This window comes from Lucilia cuprina, chromosome 2 (genome assembly GCF_022045245.1).
Source record: "Lucilia cuprina isolate Lc7/37 chromosome 2, ASM2204524v1, whole genome shotgun sequence".
Lineage (NCBI taxonomy): Eukaryota > Metazoa > Arthropoda > Insecta > Diptera > Calliphoridae > Lucilia > Lucilia cuprina.
The window spans coordinates 3,671,865-3,689,709 of NC_060950.1; the positions used below are offsets into that span (position 1 = coordinate 3,671,865).

The 17,845-nt window shown below is 28.2% G+C and overlaps 3 protein-coding genes across 3 annotated transcripts; all 3 read left to right on the forward strand.

Annotated features, from left to right (window-relative positions):
- The first annotated feature begins 302 nt into the window (after positions 1 to 302).
- LOC111680562 lies at positions 303 to 983 on the forward strand. The gene has a single exon (XM_023442230.2). The coding sequence runs from the start codon at positions 303 to 305 to the stop codon at positions 981 to 983; it is 681 nt and encodes a 226-aa protein (XP_023297998.2).
- A 3,127-nt stretch (positions 984 to 4,110) lies between these two features.
- LOC111680561 (putative gustatory receptor 28b) lies at positions 4,111 to 6,988 on the forward strand. Its single transcript, XM_023442229.2, has 2 exons — positions 4,111 to 4,770; positions 6,920 to 6,988. Exons 1-2 carry the CDS (start codon positions 4,111 to 4,113, stop codon positions 6,986 to 6,988), a joined length of 729 nt encoding a protein of 242 aa, XP_023297997.1.
- Positions 6,989 to 7,152: 164 nt separating this feature from the next.
- LOC111680559 (putative gustatory receptor 28b) lies at positions 7,153 to 15,782 on the forward strand. Its single transcript, XM_046956377.1, has 4 exons — positions 7,153 to 7,843; positions 14,635 to 15,036; positions 15,111 to 15,269; positions 15,333 to 15,782. Exons 1-4 carry the CDS (start codon positions 7,163 to 7,165, stop codon positions 15,453 to 15,455), a joined length of 1,365 nt encoding a protein of 454 aa, XP_046812333.1. The 5' UTR covers positions 7,153 to 7,162; the 3' UTR covers positions 15,456 to 15,782.
- The last annotated feature ends 2,063 nt before the right edge of the window (positions 15,783 to 17,845 follow it).

A 17,845-nucleotide genomic window follows, 5' to 3' on the forward strand; every position in this document is an offset into this window, starting at 1 on the left:
TTTTCGGGTCAAATTAAATTAAATCAATATAATTTAATTGTTTTAATAAGTATCTAATTTCACTTACGATATGTATGAAATTTCAATATTACCATACAAACTACAGGCAGAACAACTTAATGGTAATTAATATTAAGATCCTTTTGAGCAGATAACTTTCAAACAAATTTGCTTATCATATCCTTAAAGGTTAATACAAATACAAACATATATGTGTACATGAACTACTGCGTATATATATGTATAAATAATACAATAAATACAAAACCATGAAAGACTTACAATTTAGTTTAGTATTCAACATGTCAGACATAGTATCGGTCAAGTCAAATGCCTGGTATAATCGTTTGTTCAATAAGCTTTTCACTTCCGACAATTATTACAAATCAATGCAGGCCATGTTCTTTTTAACTTTCATTTATGGTATTACACCCTTTTGTGTGGTATCCAATAGTTATGGTTGCAAAAGTTTAAAAACATTTTATTTCGGCTATCTTAATGCTATACTGCATATCTGTGTCATGGCTTTTTGTTATGCTTACACTATGTACTATAACGAATCGGTAGCGGGTTATTTTCTCAGTAATAATATCTCGAAACTCGGTAATAAATTGTATGTTTTTAGTGGTGTCATTGGTACTACGGTTGTCTTTGTATCGGCTGTTATACGTACGAAAATTTTACAAAAATGTTTTAATATTTTACTTAAAGTGGATGAATGTTTTAAACAGATCAACTATGTTTTGGATTATACATTAATTTTAAGATTTACTCTATTTGTTTTGAGTGCTGTGGCGTTATTTGTTGGAACACTAGCGGTGATTTGTGTATATTGTTTGAAATCAATGAATGTTTATCCCTCGCCATGTTTGATTGTAATAGTGGTGGCAGAGTTTCTAACGATTTCAGTTTCAATTTCACTGTTTTGTTCGATGACAAGATCGGTACAGAGGAGGGTTCGTCTATTGAATACGGTAAGATAATCATAATTGAAATTTTATTTACAACCTTCATATTACTAAATAGTATGTTTCTATATAATACTCATTTAGTTTAAAGTTGTTTGCTCATAAGTAATCTTGATTTTCACAACTACAACGGAATATTAACTAATATTAATCTCAAAATCTTCGCCAATTCTAATAAATTTATTGAACTTTTTCCAGGTATAACAAGGACTTAGAAATAACAAAATTTAATAAACATAAATGTATCAATAATAATATGTATTTCTCATTAACACGTGAAACAATAATTAAAAAGAAAATGTTGCTGTGCAGCTAAAACATGTTTTTTCAAAAAGGGTATGTTTACTTTAAAGGACGTTGACATAATATAGTTTTTAAGTGGCCTTAAATTTCTGTGTATATGTACTGTTGACAATTATTTGTTTACTTTCGTTTTAACGACACCTTATATGTTGACACCTCGTGACAAAATTTTTAAAAACTCACAAGTAATAAAGTCAAAGAATATCAATTTAAATGAGGTATCAGTTGATATCATATTTTTTAGGAAGAAAAATAATTGTCAGTTATTTCGTGACAACATGTAACCGTCGTATAGTTTTTTGAGTTTTCATACGTTATTTTTTTTAATTTGAAATATCAAACCTTACCTTTAAAATAAACACTTGTAGGTAAATATGTATGCAGGAGAAGCATACACCAGTATTGTTTTTAATAATAAATAATCCTAATATTTTATTTCCATTTAATTAAAGTCTACTACATAATAATAAATAATCCTAATATTTTATTTCCATTTAATTAAAGTCTACCACATTACTAGTAAGGAGTCTAGCAATGACTTGCAAATAACTTAAGACGCAAGTGGCTTTGACATTTTGATTTTTATAAAAATTAAAAAATATAAATTTGTTTATCAAAACTAATAGTAAACGCAATGAATGTTTCTTCATTAAATAGCAGGTTACCATAGCAAGTACTTACCTAACTCCCTACGTGTAAACAAACGTTGTAAGTACTTGCCACCAATATCACCACCATATTAGTTTATGCTGGTTTGTTAGTAATTCCACAAAAGATATTCAAATTTGTACCGATAGCCAAGCTGCTTTCAAATTCCTGATTGGTTTATATACTACATCGAAACTAGTGCAGGAATGCCTTAAATAGGATGGCAAGACTTTCAAAAATAGTGCTCAAATGGTTACGGGGACACGAGAATTGGTTGGGCAACTGTATTGTTTGTGAATTAGCGAAAGTTGGAGCCTCTATGTCCAATAGGACATTGTTTGAAAAAATCAAATAGTTGAAAAGTTCTATGAACTCTTCCAGACAAGATGGCGTAATAAACCAACTTGTATTAACACCAGGAAGATATCCCCAAGTTTAGACTGTAATCGCACATCATATCTTCTGCAACTAAACCGTCCTTACATCAGCAATATTTTCGCTGTCATCATGGGACATAGCTCATTTGGTAACCATGCAAGACGACTTGGTATACCCCACAACGACTTCTGTAGAAGTTGTCAAAACGTGGAAGAATCTATTTAACATATTTTTTGTCAATGCCCAGTGCTAGCACACATTCGATACGTATATTTAGGAAAGAGACCATTTGACGATTTGTCAGGACTATCCAGGCTAAGACTGGATAACATTAATACCCTTGTCAGGCTCAGTAATTGGTTTTTAAGACCACCATGCTTAGTCCACAAGGACAAAACCTACTATCTCCTCCTCTCCTTCTATCTCAATTCTTCATTACTCTCAGTATTTCATTCTATGCTTACTCTACACCTCTTTTATGGACCAATCCTAAAACTATAGACTTTCTTTCCTTTTTAGCTCTATTATTCTTAAAGATATTACAAAGGGACTAACAGGATTCAAGTGTGCGACTTTGCAGCCTAAATTCCTAACCTAGTAATTCCATAATTTTCACACAAAAGATTACTGCTGGGAGAGAAACATTTTTCATTTATATTCCCTGTTAATAAAATTTGTTTAATATTGAATATGATTGTGATTAGATGAATTTAAAAGTCGACTTTTGGAGTTTTTACAATTTATGATAACAACAAAACAAAAATCCGAATAATTAAAATATATTTTTTATGAACCATCCTAATATACAAACACAAGATTTTGGTCAAAATATTTGATATTAACTGAAAAGTGTGAGTTTGTATGCAAAATTTGGACTAAACAAATACCGGCAAAATACAATATGATTATGATAATAATAAGATGATTATGATATATTACTATTTATGAGCCAATGACTAAATCAACATAAAACAACAAAAAGTTACCCTATACTCTTACATACATAATTACATATACATATGTATGTATGTGAATATTAGGATTGTTTTGCTTGAAAGTAAAAGAGTGAAAGGGATGATATTGCCAACTAAAAAAAGTGTATTTATAAATAAAATTTAATAGAATTAGAAAATGTTTTGACTCACAAGTAAAATTTCTCATAATAAGGATATTCACAGATCTTTCTTTGAATGAAATATGATCCAGCTTACGGACGGGTTAAAAGATCTCTTAGAATAAAATTTTGTTGAAAATACCCACAACTTTGGTGTTAGGGGCCACCTTAATAAACATTTGTATCAATATAAACTTCTCACTTTTACACTTTTAATATGTATGAGTAAATTTTTTAATATCCTGTTGATATTTACTCTATTATCTTAAAAAACAGAGCTATGAATAAATATGAATTTTTTTTTAAACTTTATTTTTTTGCTTATTTTAGAATAATTAGCAAAAAAATAAAGTTTAAAAAAAAAACGATTTTAATAAAGTTTAACAAAAGCATCTTTTAAAAGTTTGGCTTTAGCATCAAAAACTATAAATTTTAAATATACTCTATTAATTATTATTATTAAAGAATTGACTATTTTAAGTTCTGTATAAGAACAGCCACTTAAGTATGTATGTATGTATTAATCACATGTAAGGGGATATGGCTAAAATACCAACATACATATCAATATTTCCAGCAACATGTAGGAAGTGTTTTGCAACAAATTTCAATTTAGTACTGTTTAAGAGCTCTCTTGTAAAGGATCTTTTTTGAAAATTAAATTTAAAATTTAAAAACCAAAAAAATTAACACTTAAAAATGTTTTCACAAATTGTTTCGGATAAAATTGATAGATTTCGCAAAAGTTTCATTTCGAATCAAGTGTTTGAGGCTTTGCAGCCGTTATTTTTTCTCACTTTTCTATACGGTTTAACGCCATTTCGTGTTATCAAAAATAAAGATGGCGAAAGTAATGTGCAAATGTCATTTTTCGGTTTTGTTAATATTGCCGTTTATATATTGTTGTATGGCTGCTGTTATATAATCTCACTGCTGCAAGACGAAACTATGGTGGGTTATTTTTTTCGTACGAAAATTTCCAATGTCGGTGATACAATGCAAATTTGTAATGGTCTTATAACCGGTGCCGTTATATACATTTCGGCCGTCACTCAGAGACGAAAATTATTAAGAGTCTGTCGTATACTCTATAGTTTGGATACGAATTTCGCTAATATTGGCATAAAAGTGAAATATTCGCGTATTTATCGTTATTCTATAGTTATGATTATATTTCAAACTGTTGTGATTGGTGTGTATTTTGCCGGTGTTTTTCGTTTGCTAAAATCCATGAAAGTTACACCATCGTTTAGTGTTTGTGTTACATTCTTTTTGCAACATTCTGTCTTATCGATTGCCATATGTTTGTTTTGTTTTATGGCACGCAGCTTTGAACGACGTTTGGTAATATTAAATAAGGTAAGTGGATGGAAGTGGCACAATTCGAACATACATACAGACAACAATTAAAACGAATTAATGTAATATTTATGAATTGCGTGTTTATCAGTTTGATGTTTAAATCCCTATTGGGATTTAATGTCCCCAAAAATTTCGAGGTAATAAATCTTGTTATGACCTCTAAATGAATAGCGGAATAATTCTTATTTAGAACATATTCAAGTTCTAAACGAATAAATTATGTTAAATGTTCTACTTAAATATGTAATTGTTTAGTTATCGTAAACGATCCCACATTAGGTTGATATTTACATATCTATATATTTACATATAATTTCATAGCAGTACTGGTATTTTTAAGCCTGTAATGAGCGTTAATATCATGTTATAAAGATAACCTTACATCGGATATAGGGTCAATTATGATCCGTTTCTTATATAACTCGGTATTTTCTCCTTAGAACCTCCTATTTTCAAGTCAGAGACAATTGTGAACCGATTTTCGTAAAATATGGTAAAGAGATTTTGACTCTTAATAATCTTGCTTATATCGAATTTCATTGCTATACCCTTATTTTTAAGACCTCTTCATACAATTTAGTAGAAATAATTTATATAAAACTTATTTATGTCGATTTAAAACAGCTGTTTTTGTTAGATCTGTTTTTGGGAGCCTACTTGTAGCCATGTCTGTTCATCTGTCAGTAAGCTTTCAACTGGCTTACTGACAGATGAACAGACATGGCTAGATAGTCTTAGAATTTATTAAGGACCGAGAGTACACACGCGGATCACCGTGGGGGAAGAAGAAATTACACCACCCCCTCCCCCCATCACTCGAATAGTTTTCATACAAAATATAAAAATTGAGGAAAAAGGATAAATATAGTTTTGTGGGCCTATGACCAATATTTCGAAACATACTTAAATATTACTTAGGGCTTCCTTTCGACTATTTATTAGTAATTTTTCGTTTTGCAACTGGTATTTTTTGAGTTTTTTGTAATAACAATCCTATAAAACTGAAATTTAGCATGGAGAGCCCGTTATAAATGATAATCTATAAAAGGAGATTTTTTGGTATTTTTCAAAAAAGTACCTAGAAACATGAAATTAAGCACATAGAGCCTGGAGTATAAAGGTGAGTGAGTAATAGCTACTATTTCCTTCTTCAAAAGGTACTTTTTTTCTATTATATTGACCTTAGAAAAGCTTAAAAGGCTTTGTTGTTACTTAACACTAGTAAGAGTTTAAGTTTTGTAATCAGAATTTTTCATTTTTGAAGGACATCTAAGGATTTTTGAACCACTACTTGGGAATCGCTATTTACATAGATATTAAGCCAAATTAATATTTAAATATTTACTTAAATAATAATGTCATCAATTAAATTAAACCAAATGGAAATATGTTATTTTTAGTCTAAATAATACTTATTATTGTTAAATAAACATTAACTAATAGATTAAAAAAAGATTTGATGCAATTACTTCATAAAAAAGTTTTCAACTATATTTACAACTTATATACATACTAAATATAACACTGTTTCCGAATATATCATGCTCTTTATCTTGAATATTTAACACTCATTTATTGCAAGACAAGCATAACTCAAAAATGTCGTTTTGTAAGAAAAAATTTTTATTCTGACATTTTAGAATAATTATTTTAAAAAATTAAACCTGATTTATCATCTAAATTTGAACAAAAGTTTTACTTATAAAATGTCATATATTACTCTCAAAACGAAAATATTAAAAATCTTTAAAAATCATAAAGCTATATGATATATCTTAAGATGATCCATATTTGGTAGTATTTAGTTGAAATCCCATTATTTGGAGTTAATCAAGTCTTGTACTTAATAAGCGCTCTTAGCTCAAACTAATTCATCAGTTTTTATTTATTTAAATTACAATTCTTGTAAATTATACTTTTAATAACTTCTATTAGCACAATGGCAAACAACAATTAACAATTACATGAGTGTTGGGATAAGCAAAACCTTCATTCATACACTTTATATGTTTCTTTTTTTACCACAACAACAACAATAAAATTACAATTGTCAATATATAGACAGGTTGGTTTTTTTCCAACTTCCATTACATTGAGTTTATATTTCAGAGAGAAAAATGTTTGATGTTTTAAATATTCCATCAAGGGTGTTATTAAAACATCAACAACCACGCATTGTGGCAGCAATGAATTGCAACAGGTTTATGGCGGTTAAATACAGAAAACAAAAATAAAAGGCCAAACAACACAGGAGGACATTAAAGTTAAAAAAGCCAACAACAACAACAGCAAATAAGAATTTTGTTTGCTTATATCCTACTCGTACTCGTTTCAACATGCAAATTATTTTCTAAAACACTTTTCAGTTGTCGCTTTGACTTTCACAAGAATGGACGAGGAAAATTCTGAAACGCCACAATTAGATAATACCGTACGTAGTCGCATACGAAGATTTTTTTCCGCTAAACGTTTGTACGAATGTTTGCAACCGTTACTCTTTCTCACCTATTGGCATGGACTAACGCCTTTCTATATTAAAAGTAATTCCAAAGGTGTGAAATATTTAAAACATTCCATTTGGGGTTACATCAATGTCGGTGTCCATATAGTGATCTATAGTGTTTGTTATATTTTAACCTTAATGAATGATTGTGAAACGGTAGCGGGATATTTTTTTCGTTCACGCATTACACATTTCGGTGATTTTCTACAGATTCTAAGTGGTTTCATTGGTGTGACTGTGATCTATCTAACAGCCATAATACCCAAACATTATGTTCAACGTAGTTTGGAAATTATGCAAACTATGGACGATCAATTGCAAGGTGTCGGCATTAAGATAATGTACAGCAAGGTTTTACGTTTCAGTTATATTTATATTTTATGCATGGTATCGGCAAATTTGGGTTATACGATTTTTAGCTTTCAACTGTTGAAATCAGCCAATGAGACGCCATCAGCTTCGTTGCATGTAACCTTTGTGCTGCAGCATACAGTGGTGTTGTTTGCCTTGGCCATGTATTCTTGTTTTACGAAAATGATTGAAATGCGCTACAATATGATGCACAGGGTAAGTGTGATATTAATTGCTGTGATGATGCGGATCCTGATTTATAAAAGTTTTATCATTAAATTTTTGGGCACAATTTTTATTCAGAAACTTTGACACGTACATATATACGAACTCACCAGAGGCGTTTATAGAAACAAAATGGGTTTGGGGTTCGAGAACAATATATACACTACATTTTACCTTATCACAACACAACAACACTCGACTGAAATCCGAGCAAAAACAGAATGTGTTGATTAGAATACAATAAATATAACGCCAACATCCAAAAGGCAATTGAGTGATATCAGGTGATAGGTTAAATCTAAGACCTTTTATTACCCAAAGGTAAGTTTTCATATGGGTACCAGGAATATTAATTCGGATATAACATCCCTCTTGAATAATGATTGAAAAATTCTTAGGAATTACCTCCATGCATCTGAAATTCTAAACATTTAACGAAAATATCTTCAATGAAGATATGAGAGAGCACAATAGGCCCGATAGTGCCCTATGTCTTATCAAACTAACCCTTATCATTGGAAAAATATTTGTAATTATTTGAAACAAAATTTGCACAATCTATTCAAATCTTATTCATAATTATTTATAAAAGGTTTGTATAAAAAATTTTCAAATATTATAAGAAAATATGTTTTTAAACCATTCACATATTATTATAAATAATTCATTGAAAGAAACTTTTTGGACAAAATTATTATTACTCTTAAAATTCCAAGTATTGTAATTTGATACTTTAATTATATTTACCAATTTCTAGAACAATTATCAACCCTATAATATATTATAAAAATTGTATGAAGTAAATATTCCAACCCCCATTTTCAACACTTTTAGTTATCGTTTACTTAACCTCTAGTTTTTCTTCTAGTTGAGACAATTTTTGTGCGAAAACTATCAATAAGATTAGTTTAAAGTTAAAAAATTGACTTTTTTAAGAAGAAAAATTTTTTTTATGGAATTTTGTTTTGTACAATGAACTGCTGTTGCATACAAAATCAACAATTGTGAATGAATTACAAAGATTCCAATTTTTTTTTTAATAATTATAAATAAGTTTCATCATAAAAACCTCATCAAAATCAATACCGCAAACAAACATATTAATTAAAACACATTTTTGGAGGCCCCAGACATCCATCTATGCTTTTAAGAATTTTTGCTACTTGAAACCAGTACAATCGGTCCATAAGTATCGACGATGTGAAAAACTAAAAAATATAGAACAAATTCAAATTCATTTGGTGTGAAAACTTTTTGGGACTACAGTAAAAAAGTAAAATTTTGTTTCCGAATTGTATTTGTATTGCCTTTTTGACTAGAGGATGCAAAATTGTATATTTATAAAAAACAATCAAAAGGTCATAACTCCACAGCCCAAAAGGTACAGATTGCAATTTGTAATATAATTCGCCAAAATTTGGCATATGAATATTAAAAGTGATTAATCTTTGATCTATAATTTCACCAAGTTCCGATACTCTTTCTGAAATTTAGTTAAAAAGATGTTTTAACAAATTTTACTAGGATAGCTCCAAATGATTGATTTAAGTGTATTAAACGTCATGCCCAACGATCTTCTTATAAACAGATAAAACCTATACATAGAGGAAAAAAGAATTATACACGCTTGGAACTAAATTGACAATAAATTTTTCAACAACAAAGTATATCCATACGTACGACAACACTATGCAACAATTCGTTGTCGAAATCTAAATTATATATACATCCGTTGTCTAAATGTTAACAAACATGGTACCAACAATCCGTTGTCAATAGTGAGCTTACTACATTTGTTAACATTTAGACGACGGGTGTGTATACAATTTCGATTTCGACAACGAATTGTTGCAATGTTGACAACGTTACGTTAACAACATTACATAATTTTGTTGTAAATACATATGTATGTATACACTTTGACAATTTTTGTTGTTGAAAAATTTGGTGTCCATTTGGTACCAGGAGTGTATATTCATTTTTCCTTCTGTGTATGTGTTATCTGTTAAGTTGTTGTGTGTTCGATTTATACGAGGGACTGTGACCTTTTGCACCACAACGATCGGTCTTAGTCGGTTAAAGAACTTATAACCAAAGTTGCTAGAAATGCTGATAAAAAGTTAACGACAACACTAATTTTCATTATTACAGTAATGGTATTACGGTAACATTAAGATTCAAATTTGTAATTGTATATTATAAAATATAATTAATGACATGCATAAATCTAATTAGAACAAGTAAATATATTTAATTATTTTATAAAGATCAAAAACATATATACACAAACTCCCTAAGTTACTGCACATTTTCAAAAATACAAAAAAGATTGAAGATAACACAAATGCGTTCAGATTAATTACCTCTATAATGTTAACATTTATATATGTCTTTATAATTTAAATCAAAATACTGTAATCACACTAGGACTAATAATTATTTCCATGTTCATAAGTACCCGGCTGTCCGGAGTGGCTGTTTCAAAGTAGTACTTTTTATCAAAATTATTGTTATTCTGAGGACAACATCTGGTATTCAAAAGCAATCAAAATTTCCAACAAAATTTTAAAAAATGGTATTAAGGTTTGATTGTGAAACAAGGTTTCGAATGCTAATAATAATGCTCCTTGGTATACTCTGTAGATCACTTAGTGGCTTTAACGTTAGTCAATCTTCTTATCTTACATCAATAATTCAAGGAATGATCCAAAAATATTTCGATTGGAGTAAACAACATTGAATCCTTATATAACTGTCGGGTTCTATTATTAATTCGTAAAAACACGAGCAATTTATTAAATTATTATAACAAATTATAAATACATATTACTAATGTCTGGACATTTAATTTGTATTTTAGTTTCTTTTTATTTATTGTTTAAAATGTGTTTTATTTTGTATTGTTTTATGAAATAAAATCACATAGTGCCATTTAGTACTGTCAATATTGCAACCCTCTAATTTTCATCAATAACTGAATGGGGTTTTTAAAGTGTAAATAAAGAGCTGTCTAAAACATGTTAGCAGAACATAATAAGAAAAAGTTAACAGAAAGTAATTTAAAACATTTTTAAAATGTTTATAAAACGAGGGTCCTTTGAAAAGTAAAAAAGGTTTTGCAAGCTAATACAAACACAAAAAAGGAATTCGTTATCTTAACAATTTAGCATAAAATTCACACACAACCTTCCTCTTTAAAACAAAAACTGCTTAACAATTTATATGCTGACATTACAAAAAAAACTGATAAACTTTTGAAGCAAACAGAGAATGGTATAAAAACCCAAAAATTTTAAGTAAAAAATTTAGTACATTACCTCCAGTTCAATTCATTCAAAATGAAATCATTTTGTTACGAATTTTTCAAACCCAAAGACTCATATTCTGCTGAAAGAACTTTACTCGCCATAACTTTCATAATGGGTCTAACGCCGTTACGTGTTCGAGGATCTGAGGGCAAACGCCAAATGTCTATATCATATTTGGGTTTTGGCATCACCGTACTACAGGGAATATTTTTTGTATATTGTTTTATACATTCATTTCTGGTGGACGAATCTATAGTGGGTTTCTTTTTCAAAACGGAAATTTCAAAAATTGGTGATATTTTACAAAAGTTTATAGGTCTCAGTGGTATGCTTATACTATTCGGTGTTAGTTTAAGGAAAAGTCGTGACATGATCTATATGTATCATACAATAGCGGTTATTGATTCGAGATTCTTAAATTTGGGTGTTGAGTTTAATTACCGTTATATCATGAAATTTAGACATTCGAAATTGATTATGGTAACGATAGTTTGTGTCGGCTATTTGGCCAGCAGTTTGTGGATGTTATTTCACAATCAAATATGGCCTTCATTTCAAGCGGTGGTGGCATTTTTTGTACCGCATATATTTTTGTTATGTGTAGTTGTTTTAAATGTTTCGTTTGTAATGCGTTTTTGGCAACATTTCGATTTGTTAAATAAGGTAAGTGAACAATTTTCTAAATTGAAAATTACTGAACTCACAAACAGAATTGGAAGTGAGCTAGCAAAGAACTAGAACAGAACCAGAACAGAACTAGAACAAAACTAGAACAAAACTAGAACAGAACTAGAAGAAAACTAGAACAGAACTAGAACAGAACTAGAACAGAACTAGAACAGAACTAGAACAGAACTAGAACAGAACACAGCATGTTTCACAATTTTTAAAAATATTTTAATCAACTTCAAAGAACACAAAGTTAGAAATTTTACAAATAACCATTTTTATTCCTTTTGTATAGAAACCAATATTAATAATTCACTACTGATTTTTTTCGTTTTGCACAATGGAATTTGTTCACTTTCTATCAACGACTTAACGTTATTATTAAATAAAAACAATCTTATAATACAATAAGTAAAAGATAACTGATTTGGTCTGCAGACAAAATAAAAACTTTTCAACAAAACATTTCAATATTAAACATTAGATAATTCTATCTACTTTTACAAAATATCTTCCCCACATTAATTTATTGTATACATGATATTGTAATTATTAATAATTACTTTTTTAAAGTGGTTACAAATAAATTTCCTTTAACCTTACCCCTTTGCCATGGTAAATAACTCAAGAAAAAAAAAACAAATTGGTCACGTTTTTATGGACTCCAATATAGTACAATAAAAATAGAATTGTTTCCTTGGGGTATCGCGGTTATAACATTTGTATATTTTCATTTTCAAACTTTAATTTAATTAATCATTTTGATAATATCATGTCACACATACAAACACTTTTATACTTAGACATAATTATTTAACAACAACAACAATATACATACACTCATTGTATTGTTGGTAAACGAAAATAAAACATTTGAATTTCTAATTGTCTGCATTACTTCCAGACGACTGGTAGTCAGTACGGTTTGTTGTAATTTTATTATTTAATAAAGTACATATTTAGTTTACATTAAGTTTTCCAGATAAGTGATGTGTGTTACCACTATTATACCCTTAAGTATACGGATATTTTTACATGATTTACATAAACCACGAGATGTATATGCCTGTTATCGTGTCCTATACCTGGTGGCTTTATTAACCGGTGTAATACCGTTTCAATTCACCTCTCAGCCCAACAGGCTTTTAAAAAATACTGTATTTGGTTATCTAAATGTTTTTGTACGCATTGTATTCTATAGTTTTATCTTTATCTGCAGCATGAGTGACAATGAGCAATCGTTATTGGCTCATTTTTATCACACAGAAGTATCAAGATTTACGGATTCATTGCAAAAATTCAATGGCATGTTTGCCATTCTATTAGTGTTAATATTTGGTCTTGGAAAACGTAATGCTTTAATAAGTTTAATGCAACAATATGAAGTTGTTGAATTACATTTTTCGCGTCTTGGTGTACAGTTCCAGCAAAAAAGATGTGCATGGAGAATAAATTTGACAATCTTAATAATGTTTTTGGCCAATTGTTCTTTTATTATTTACGGCCATTTTGTGATTTTCGTTCATAATAATATATATCTTTCCTGGATTGCCATATTTTCCTTTTACTCACCCCACACTATAATCAGTAGTGTGGTGGTAGTTTTCTATACGTCCTTGTTTAAAATTACACATTATTTTAAAGCAGTAAATGAGGTAATTATTTGAAATAGTAAATGTTATGTGCGATGTATTTAATAAATATTTAATGTTTATTTAATATTATTAATGAAATTGCATTATTATAAAAGTTGTTTATTGTAAATGTACTTAGTTTCGATGCTGTCATATTTCTGATATTCGTGTTCAAAAACAATTTTGACGTATGAGTGATATTGATTAATTGTTTGCTATTAAAGTATCTCATACGCCATGTATTTTAAAGCAGTTTTACTGTTGTTTAAGTGGTTGTACAGTTCTATTACATCTATTTATTGCTGGATTTATAATTTCGTGTTGATTTTAAAATATTTTATTTAAACTTTTTTGTGATTAAAAAAAAGCTTTTTAAAAAACTTTTCGTTGAGTAATTTTATATAAAGGAGTTTTCATGAAAAAAATATGTATAAAATATAATAAAATGGGAATTAATATAATTTTACTAGTAAAACTTTTCTTATAAAAGTTTTTATTAAAAAAACTTACATTAATTTAAAAAAATATTTTATACCAAAAGCTTTTTATTTAAAGAAGAAGCTTTTTTACTAAAAGAAATTTTTTGCATAAATTTTTAATAAAAAAATAATTTCTTAAATTTTTTACAAAAAATCATGAAAACAATTGAAAACAATGAAAAAAAAATATTTATATACAACTTTTATATACAAATGCTTTTTGTAAAAAATCATTTGCGCAAAAAAATTATTTTTATAAAGTTTTTTCGTACAAAACTTTTTGTAAAACATCTTATATGAAAGTTTTCCTGAACAGTTTTTTTCCTAAAATAATTATAAAAAAATTATTTTTACAGAACTTATTCGTACAAAGCTTTCCTAATAAAACTATTTTGTTGAAGAGATTTTTGTATAATTTGAATACAAACGCTTTTTATACAAAGTTTTTAAGTAAAAAAGTGCTTTATAAAACAAGCTTTCCATAATAAGTATTTTTTATAAAAAAGCTTTTTTCAAAGAAAAATAGAAAATAATTTCATTAAACAGCATTTCTTTAAATAACTATGTATTTTGATAAAACACATAACGTATGAGTAATACAGAACTCTATGAAACATTAAATGTAACTCATACGTAATTCATACATTTTAATTAAAATTTACTAATAGAAATTTTATTCATTCTACTTTTAGGTTCTTAAAAATCTTTGTCATCAATGGGATACACGCAGCATTAAAACGATAACACACAAACAACGTTCTCTACAGTGTCTCGATTCATTTTCCATGTACACTATTGTTTCGAAAAATCCTGCAGAAATTATACAAGAATCTATGGAAATACATCAACTGATATGTGAAGCAGCCTCTACAGCTAATAAATATTTCACTTATCAATTATTAACTATAATTTCGATAGCATTTTTAATCATAGTATTCGATGCCTACTATGTGTTGGAAACGTTATTGGGTAAATCGAAAAGAGAAAGTAAATTTAAGACAGTGGAATTTGTAACATTCTTTTCGTGTCAAATGATTTTATATTTGATAGCGATCATATCAATTGTGGAGGGTAGTAATAGGGCTATTAAGAAGGTATTTCTTAAATGAAAGTTAAAACTATAAAAAGACATTTCTTTTTAATGATTAATTTTCTATTGTCTTTTAAGAGCGAAAAAACTGGAGGCATTGTACATGCTTTATTGAATAAAGCCAAAACTGCTGATGTTAAGGAAAAACTTCAACAGTTTTCTATGCAATTAATGCATTTGAAAATTAACTTCACTGCAGCAGGCTTATTTAATATTGATCGTACTTTATATTTTACGGTAAGTTTTACTTTACTTTTTTAAAGAAATTATTTCTTATGTAAAATTATATTTAATTTCTAGATAAGTGGTGCTTTGACTACATATTTGATTATTTTACTACAATTCACCTCAAACTCTCCGCCGGTAACACAAAATGGCTGTGATCCAGCTCTGGCTGTGTCACTAAATCAAACGGAAACTTAAAAAAAATGCTTTTAAACATTGTTTTTTGTAAATGTATTTTTTAATTAAACGCTTATTAGAAAGTAAAAAGTCTGCACAAATTTCAAATTGAAACTTTTTCAAATATAATTTAAAATGGGTAAATTGTCTATATATCTAACAAAAAAGCTTAATTCATATTACTTAAACCATAATAAGTTTTGTAATATCATTGCGATTATACGAGCAAAATTATATTCAAACACAAAATTTTATTTTATTAAATTTTAATAGATATTTAATCACATCATTCCACATATTTCTGATAAAATTTACGTATCTAACTTTTTTTAAAATTGAAACCGTAATAAATTATTCTATTTACTAGCATTTTGTCATATCAATTAAATATTGTTAATTATTTTCTTCTACTATGTTAAACGTTTAAATATTTAATGTGTTTTAAATAACTACTCTAATATTTAATTAGCATTAATTAAAATGTAAAAAAAAAACTATTAAAACCATAAAGATTTTATAAATAAAGAATAAATATTACAATTTAAATAAATCAAAAATGTTATTGAAAAGTTATTTTGAGGTTAAGCTTAGTAAATATGTGATTTATAACATTTATTTACAGCAGACATAGGCAGAGAGTTACTCAGAATTTTTCTGCTTTTTATACTAATGTGTGTAAGGTTATGTACGAGTAAAAGTATGTGATCAAGAGCTCATAAGAGAACTCTTTGTTTATCTCTGTTATTAAAGTTCTTATTAAGACAGTGACAATGTCAATCTTTGCTTATCACTGCTATATTTGCACTAACATTTTTTGTTTATTTGAGGCCAATGTCTTAATGAGAACTTTAAGAATAGAGATAGACCAAGAGTTCTCTTATGAGCTCTTGATTACATACTTTATGTGATTTATAAGCTCTTGATCACAAACTTTACCTGATTTACACATGTAAATCTGTTTACATACATGTGAAAACAAGTAAGAAAGAGATCTCATAATAAAGCTCTTTTTCTCTCTCTACTTCGTATACATATTCATCAAATATGCTTTTCGAAACCATGTTATCAAGTTTAGGTTACATTGATTATCAACATCATGGCCTTGTCAATATGGGTTGCTGTTAATGCACAACACTATAATTGAAACCTCTGCCTGAATTCTGAAACTTTCGAATTGACAAACATTTTCAAAAAATGTTTAATCGTCTTTTTTATTTTGTTTGGAATTGTGTAATGTGTTCAAAATGTGTTTAAAAGTTGTTTGAATCACCCAACATATAGACTCAGGATATGCTGGAACTCCTCAGACCCAATTGGTCCAGTTCCAATTACATGGCGTAAACAAAATACCAAATTACACAAGATTTTGGTAAGGTGTTAATTTTTAGCAATAATTAGCAAAAGCTCCGTGCTGAAATGACCACTTACTTTTTAATGACTACGAATTACCGTCTGCTTAACTTTGTAGTACTCTAGTAATGACTTTCTTTTTATCTGATATAGAACTACTTCATTGTCGGCATTAAAAAAGATAAGCAGTGTTGCAGTAAGTAGAACATTTGACTATCAAACCGAATTCACTGTTTCGTATTCTCGTTTCTTTATAAACGAAATTGCAAGTAGTTATTTAACTCACTATTTGTAAGCGAGTGTGGAAGTTCTTGCCGCCAATGTCATCACCGTGTTAAAATAATGGAAATCCTAGTGAAGTAGTCGTAATGAAAAGATCTTTTATTAGCCATTAAACTCATTACTTTTCAATGTAAGTTTTTTCTGAAAAGTAATAGTCTGATTGACCATGTAATAGTCCGATTAGATAAAAACTTACGTTTTAAGCGAAATTTTAAAATGTAATCTTTTTTATTTTGAAAAACTATAAACAACTGTTGTAGACGTAATTTGCTGAAACAAAGGAAAGGACTAAAAAACCAATCAATCAAACCAGAACATATTCATATCTCTTCCCTAGCAAATTATCGGATTTTCCCAATATTGATAAGGTTGCGGCACAAAATTTTCAAAACTATATTATTGAGCAAAAACAAAAACTTTACGTTTTTGAATTTAAATTTAAACAATACAACTTTTTAACTTAATTATATAGTAAGTGATGAAGATTTTATATAAAAAACCCACAAAATTCATATTAAATTGATTTATTACAAAGAAGAAAAATATAAGAAATGTCATAATGTCAAGTATCAATAAAATATAACTACAAAAGCAGGCGTTAAGACAAACACCTTTAAATGTCAATAATAATACACCCAAAACAAATAACTACTCAGTAATATAGACAGTAAACTTGAAGGTTTTAAACACTAGAGAAAATTTTTGCAATAAATTACTTTTCACAAAAGGCTAAAAAACTTTCTTATAATGATGTATTATTCATATTATTATTTTTAAAA

Bases quoted from the DNA above. Each gene is read 5' to 3' on its own strand.
- LOC111680562 (XM_023442230.2), top strand. From the start codon at position 303: ATGTCAGACATAGTATCGGTCAAGTCAAATGCCTGGTATAATCGTTTG.
- LOC111680561 (XM_023442229.2), top strand. From the start codon at position 4,111: ATGTTTTCACAAATTGTTTCGGATAAAATTGATAGATTTCGCAAAAGT. The intron at 4,771-6,919 runs GTAAGTGGATGG...TATTCCATCAAG, and splicing joins GTTTGGTAATATTAAATAAG to GGTGTTATTAAAACATCAAC.
- LOC111680559 (XM_046956377.1), top strand. From the start codon at position 7,163: ATGGACGAGGAAAATTCTGAAACGCCACAATTAGATAATACCGTACGT. The intron at 7,844-14,634 runs GTAAGTGTGATA...TTCTACTTTTAG, and splicing joins GCTACAATATGATGCACAGG to GTTCTTAAAAATCTTTGTCA. The intron at 15,037-15,110 runs GTATTTCTTAAA...TTGTCTTTTAAG, and splicing joins GTAATAGGGCTATTAAGAAG to AGCGAAAAAACTGGAGGCAT.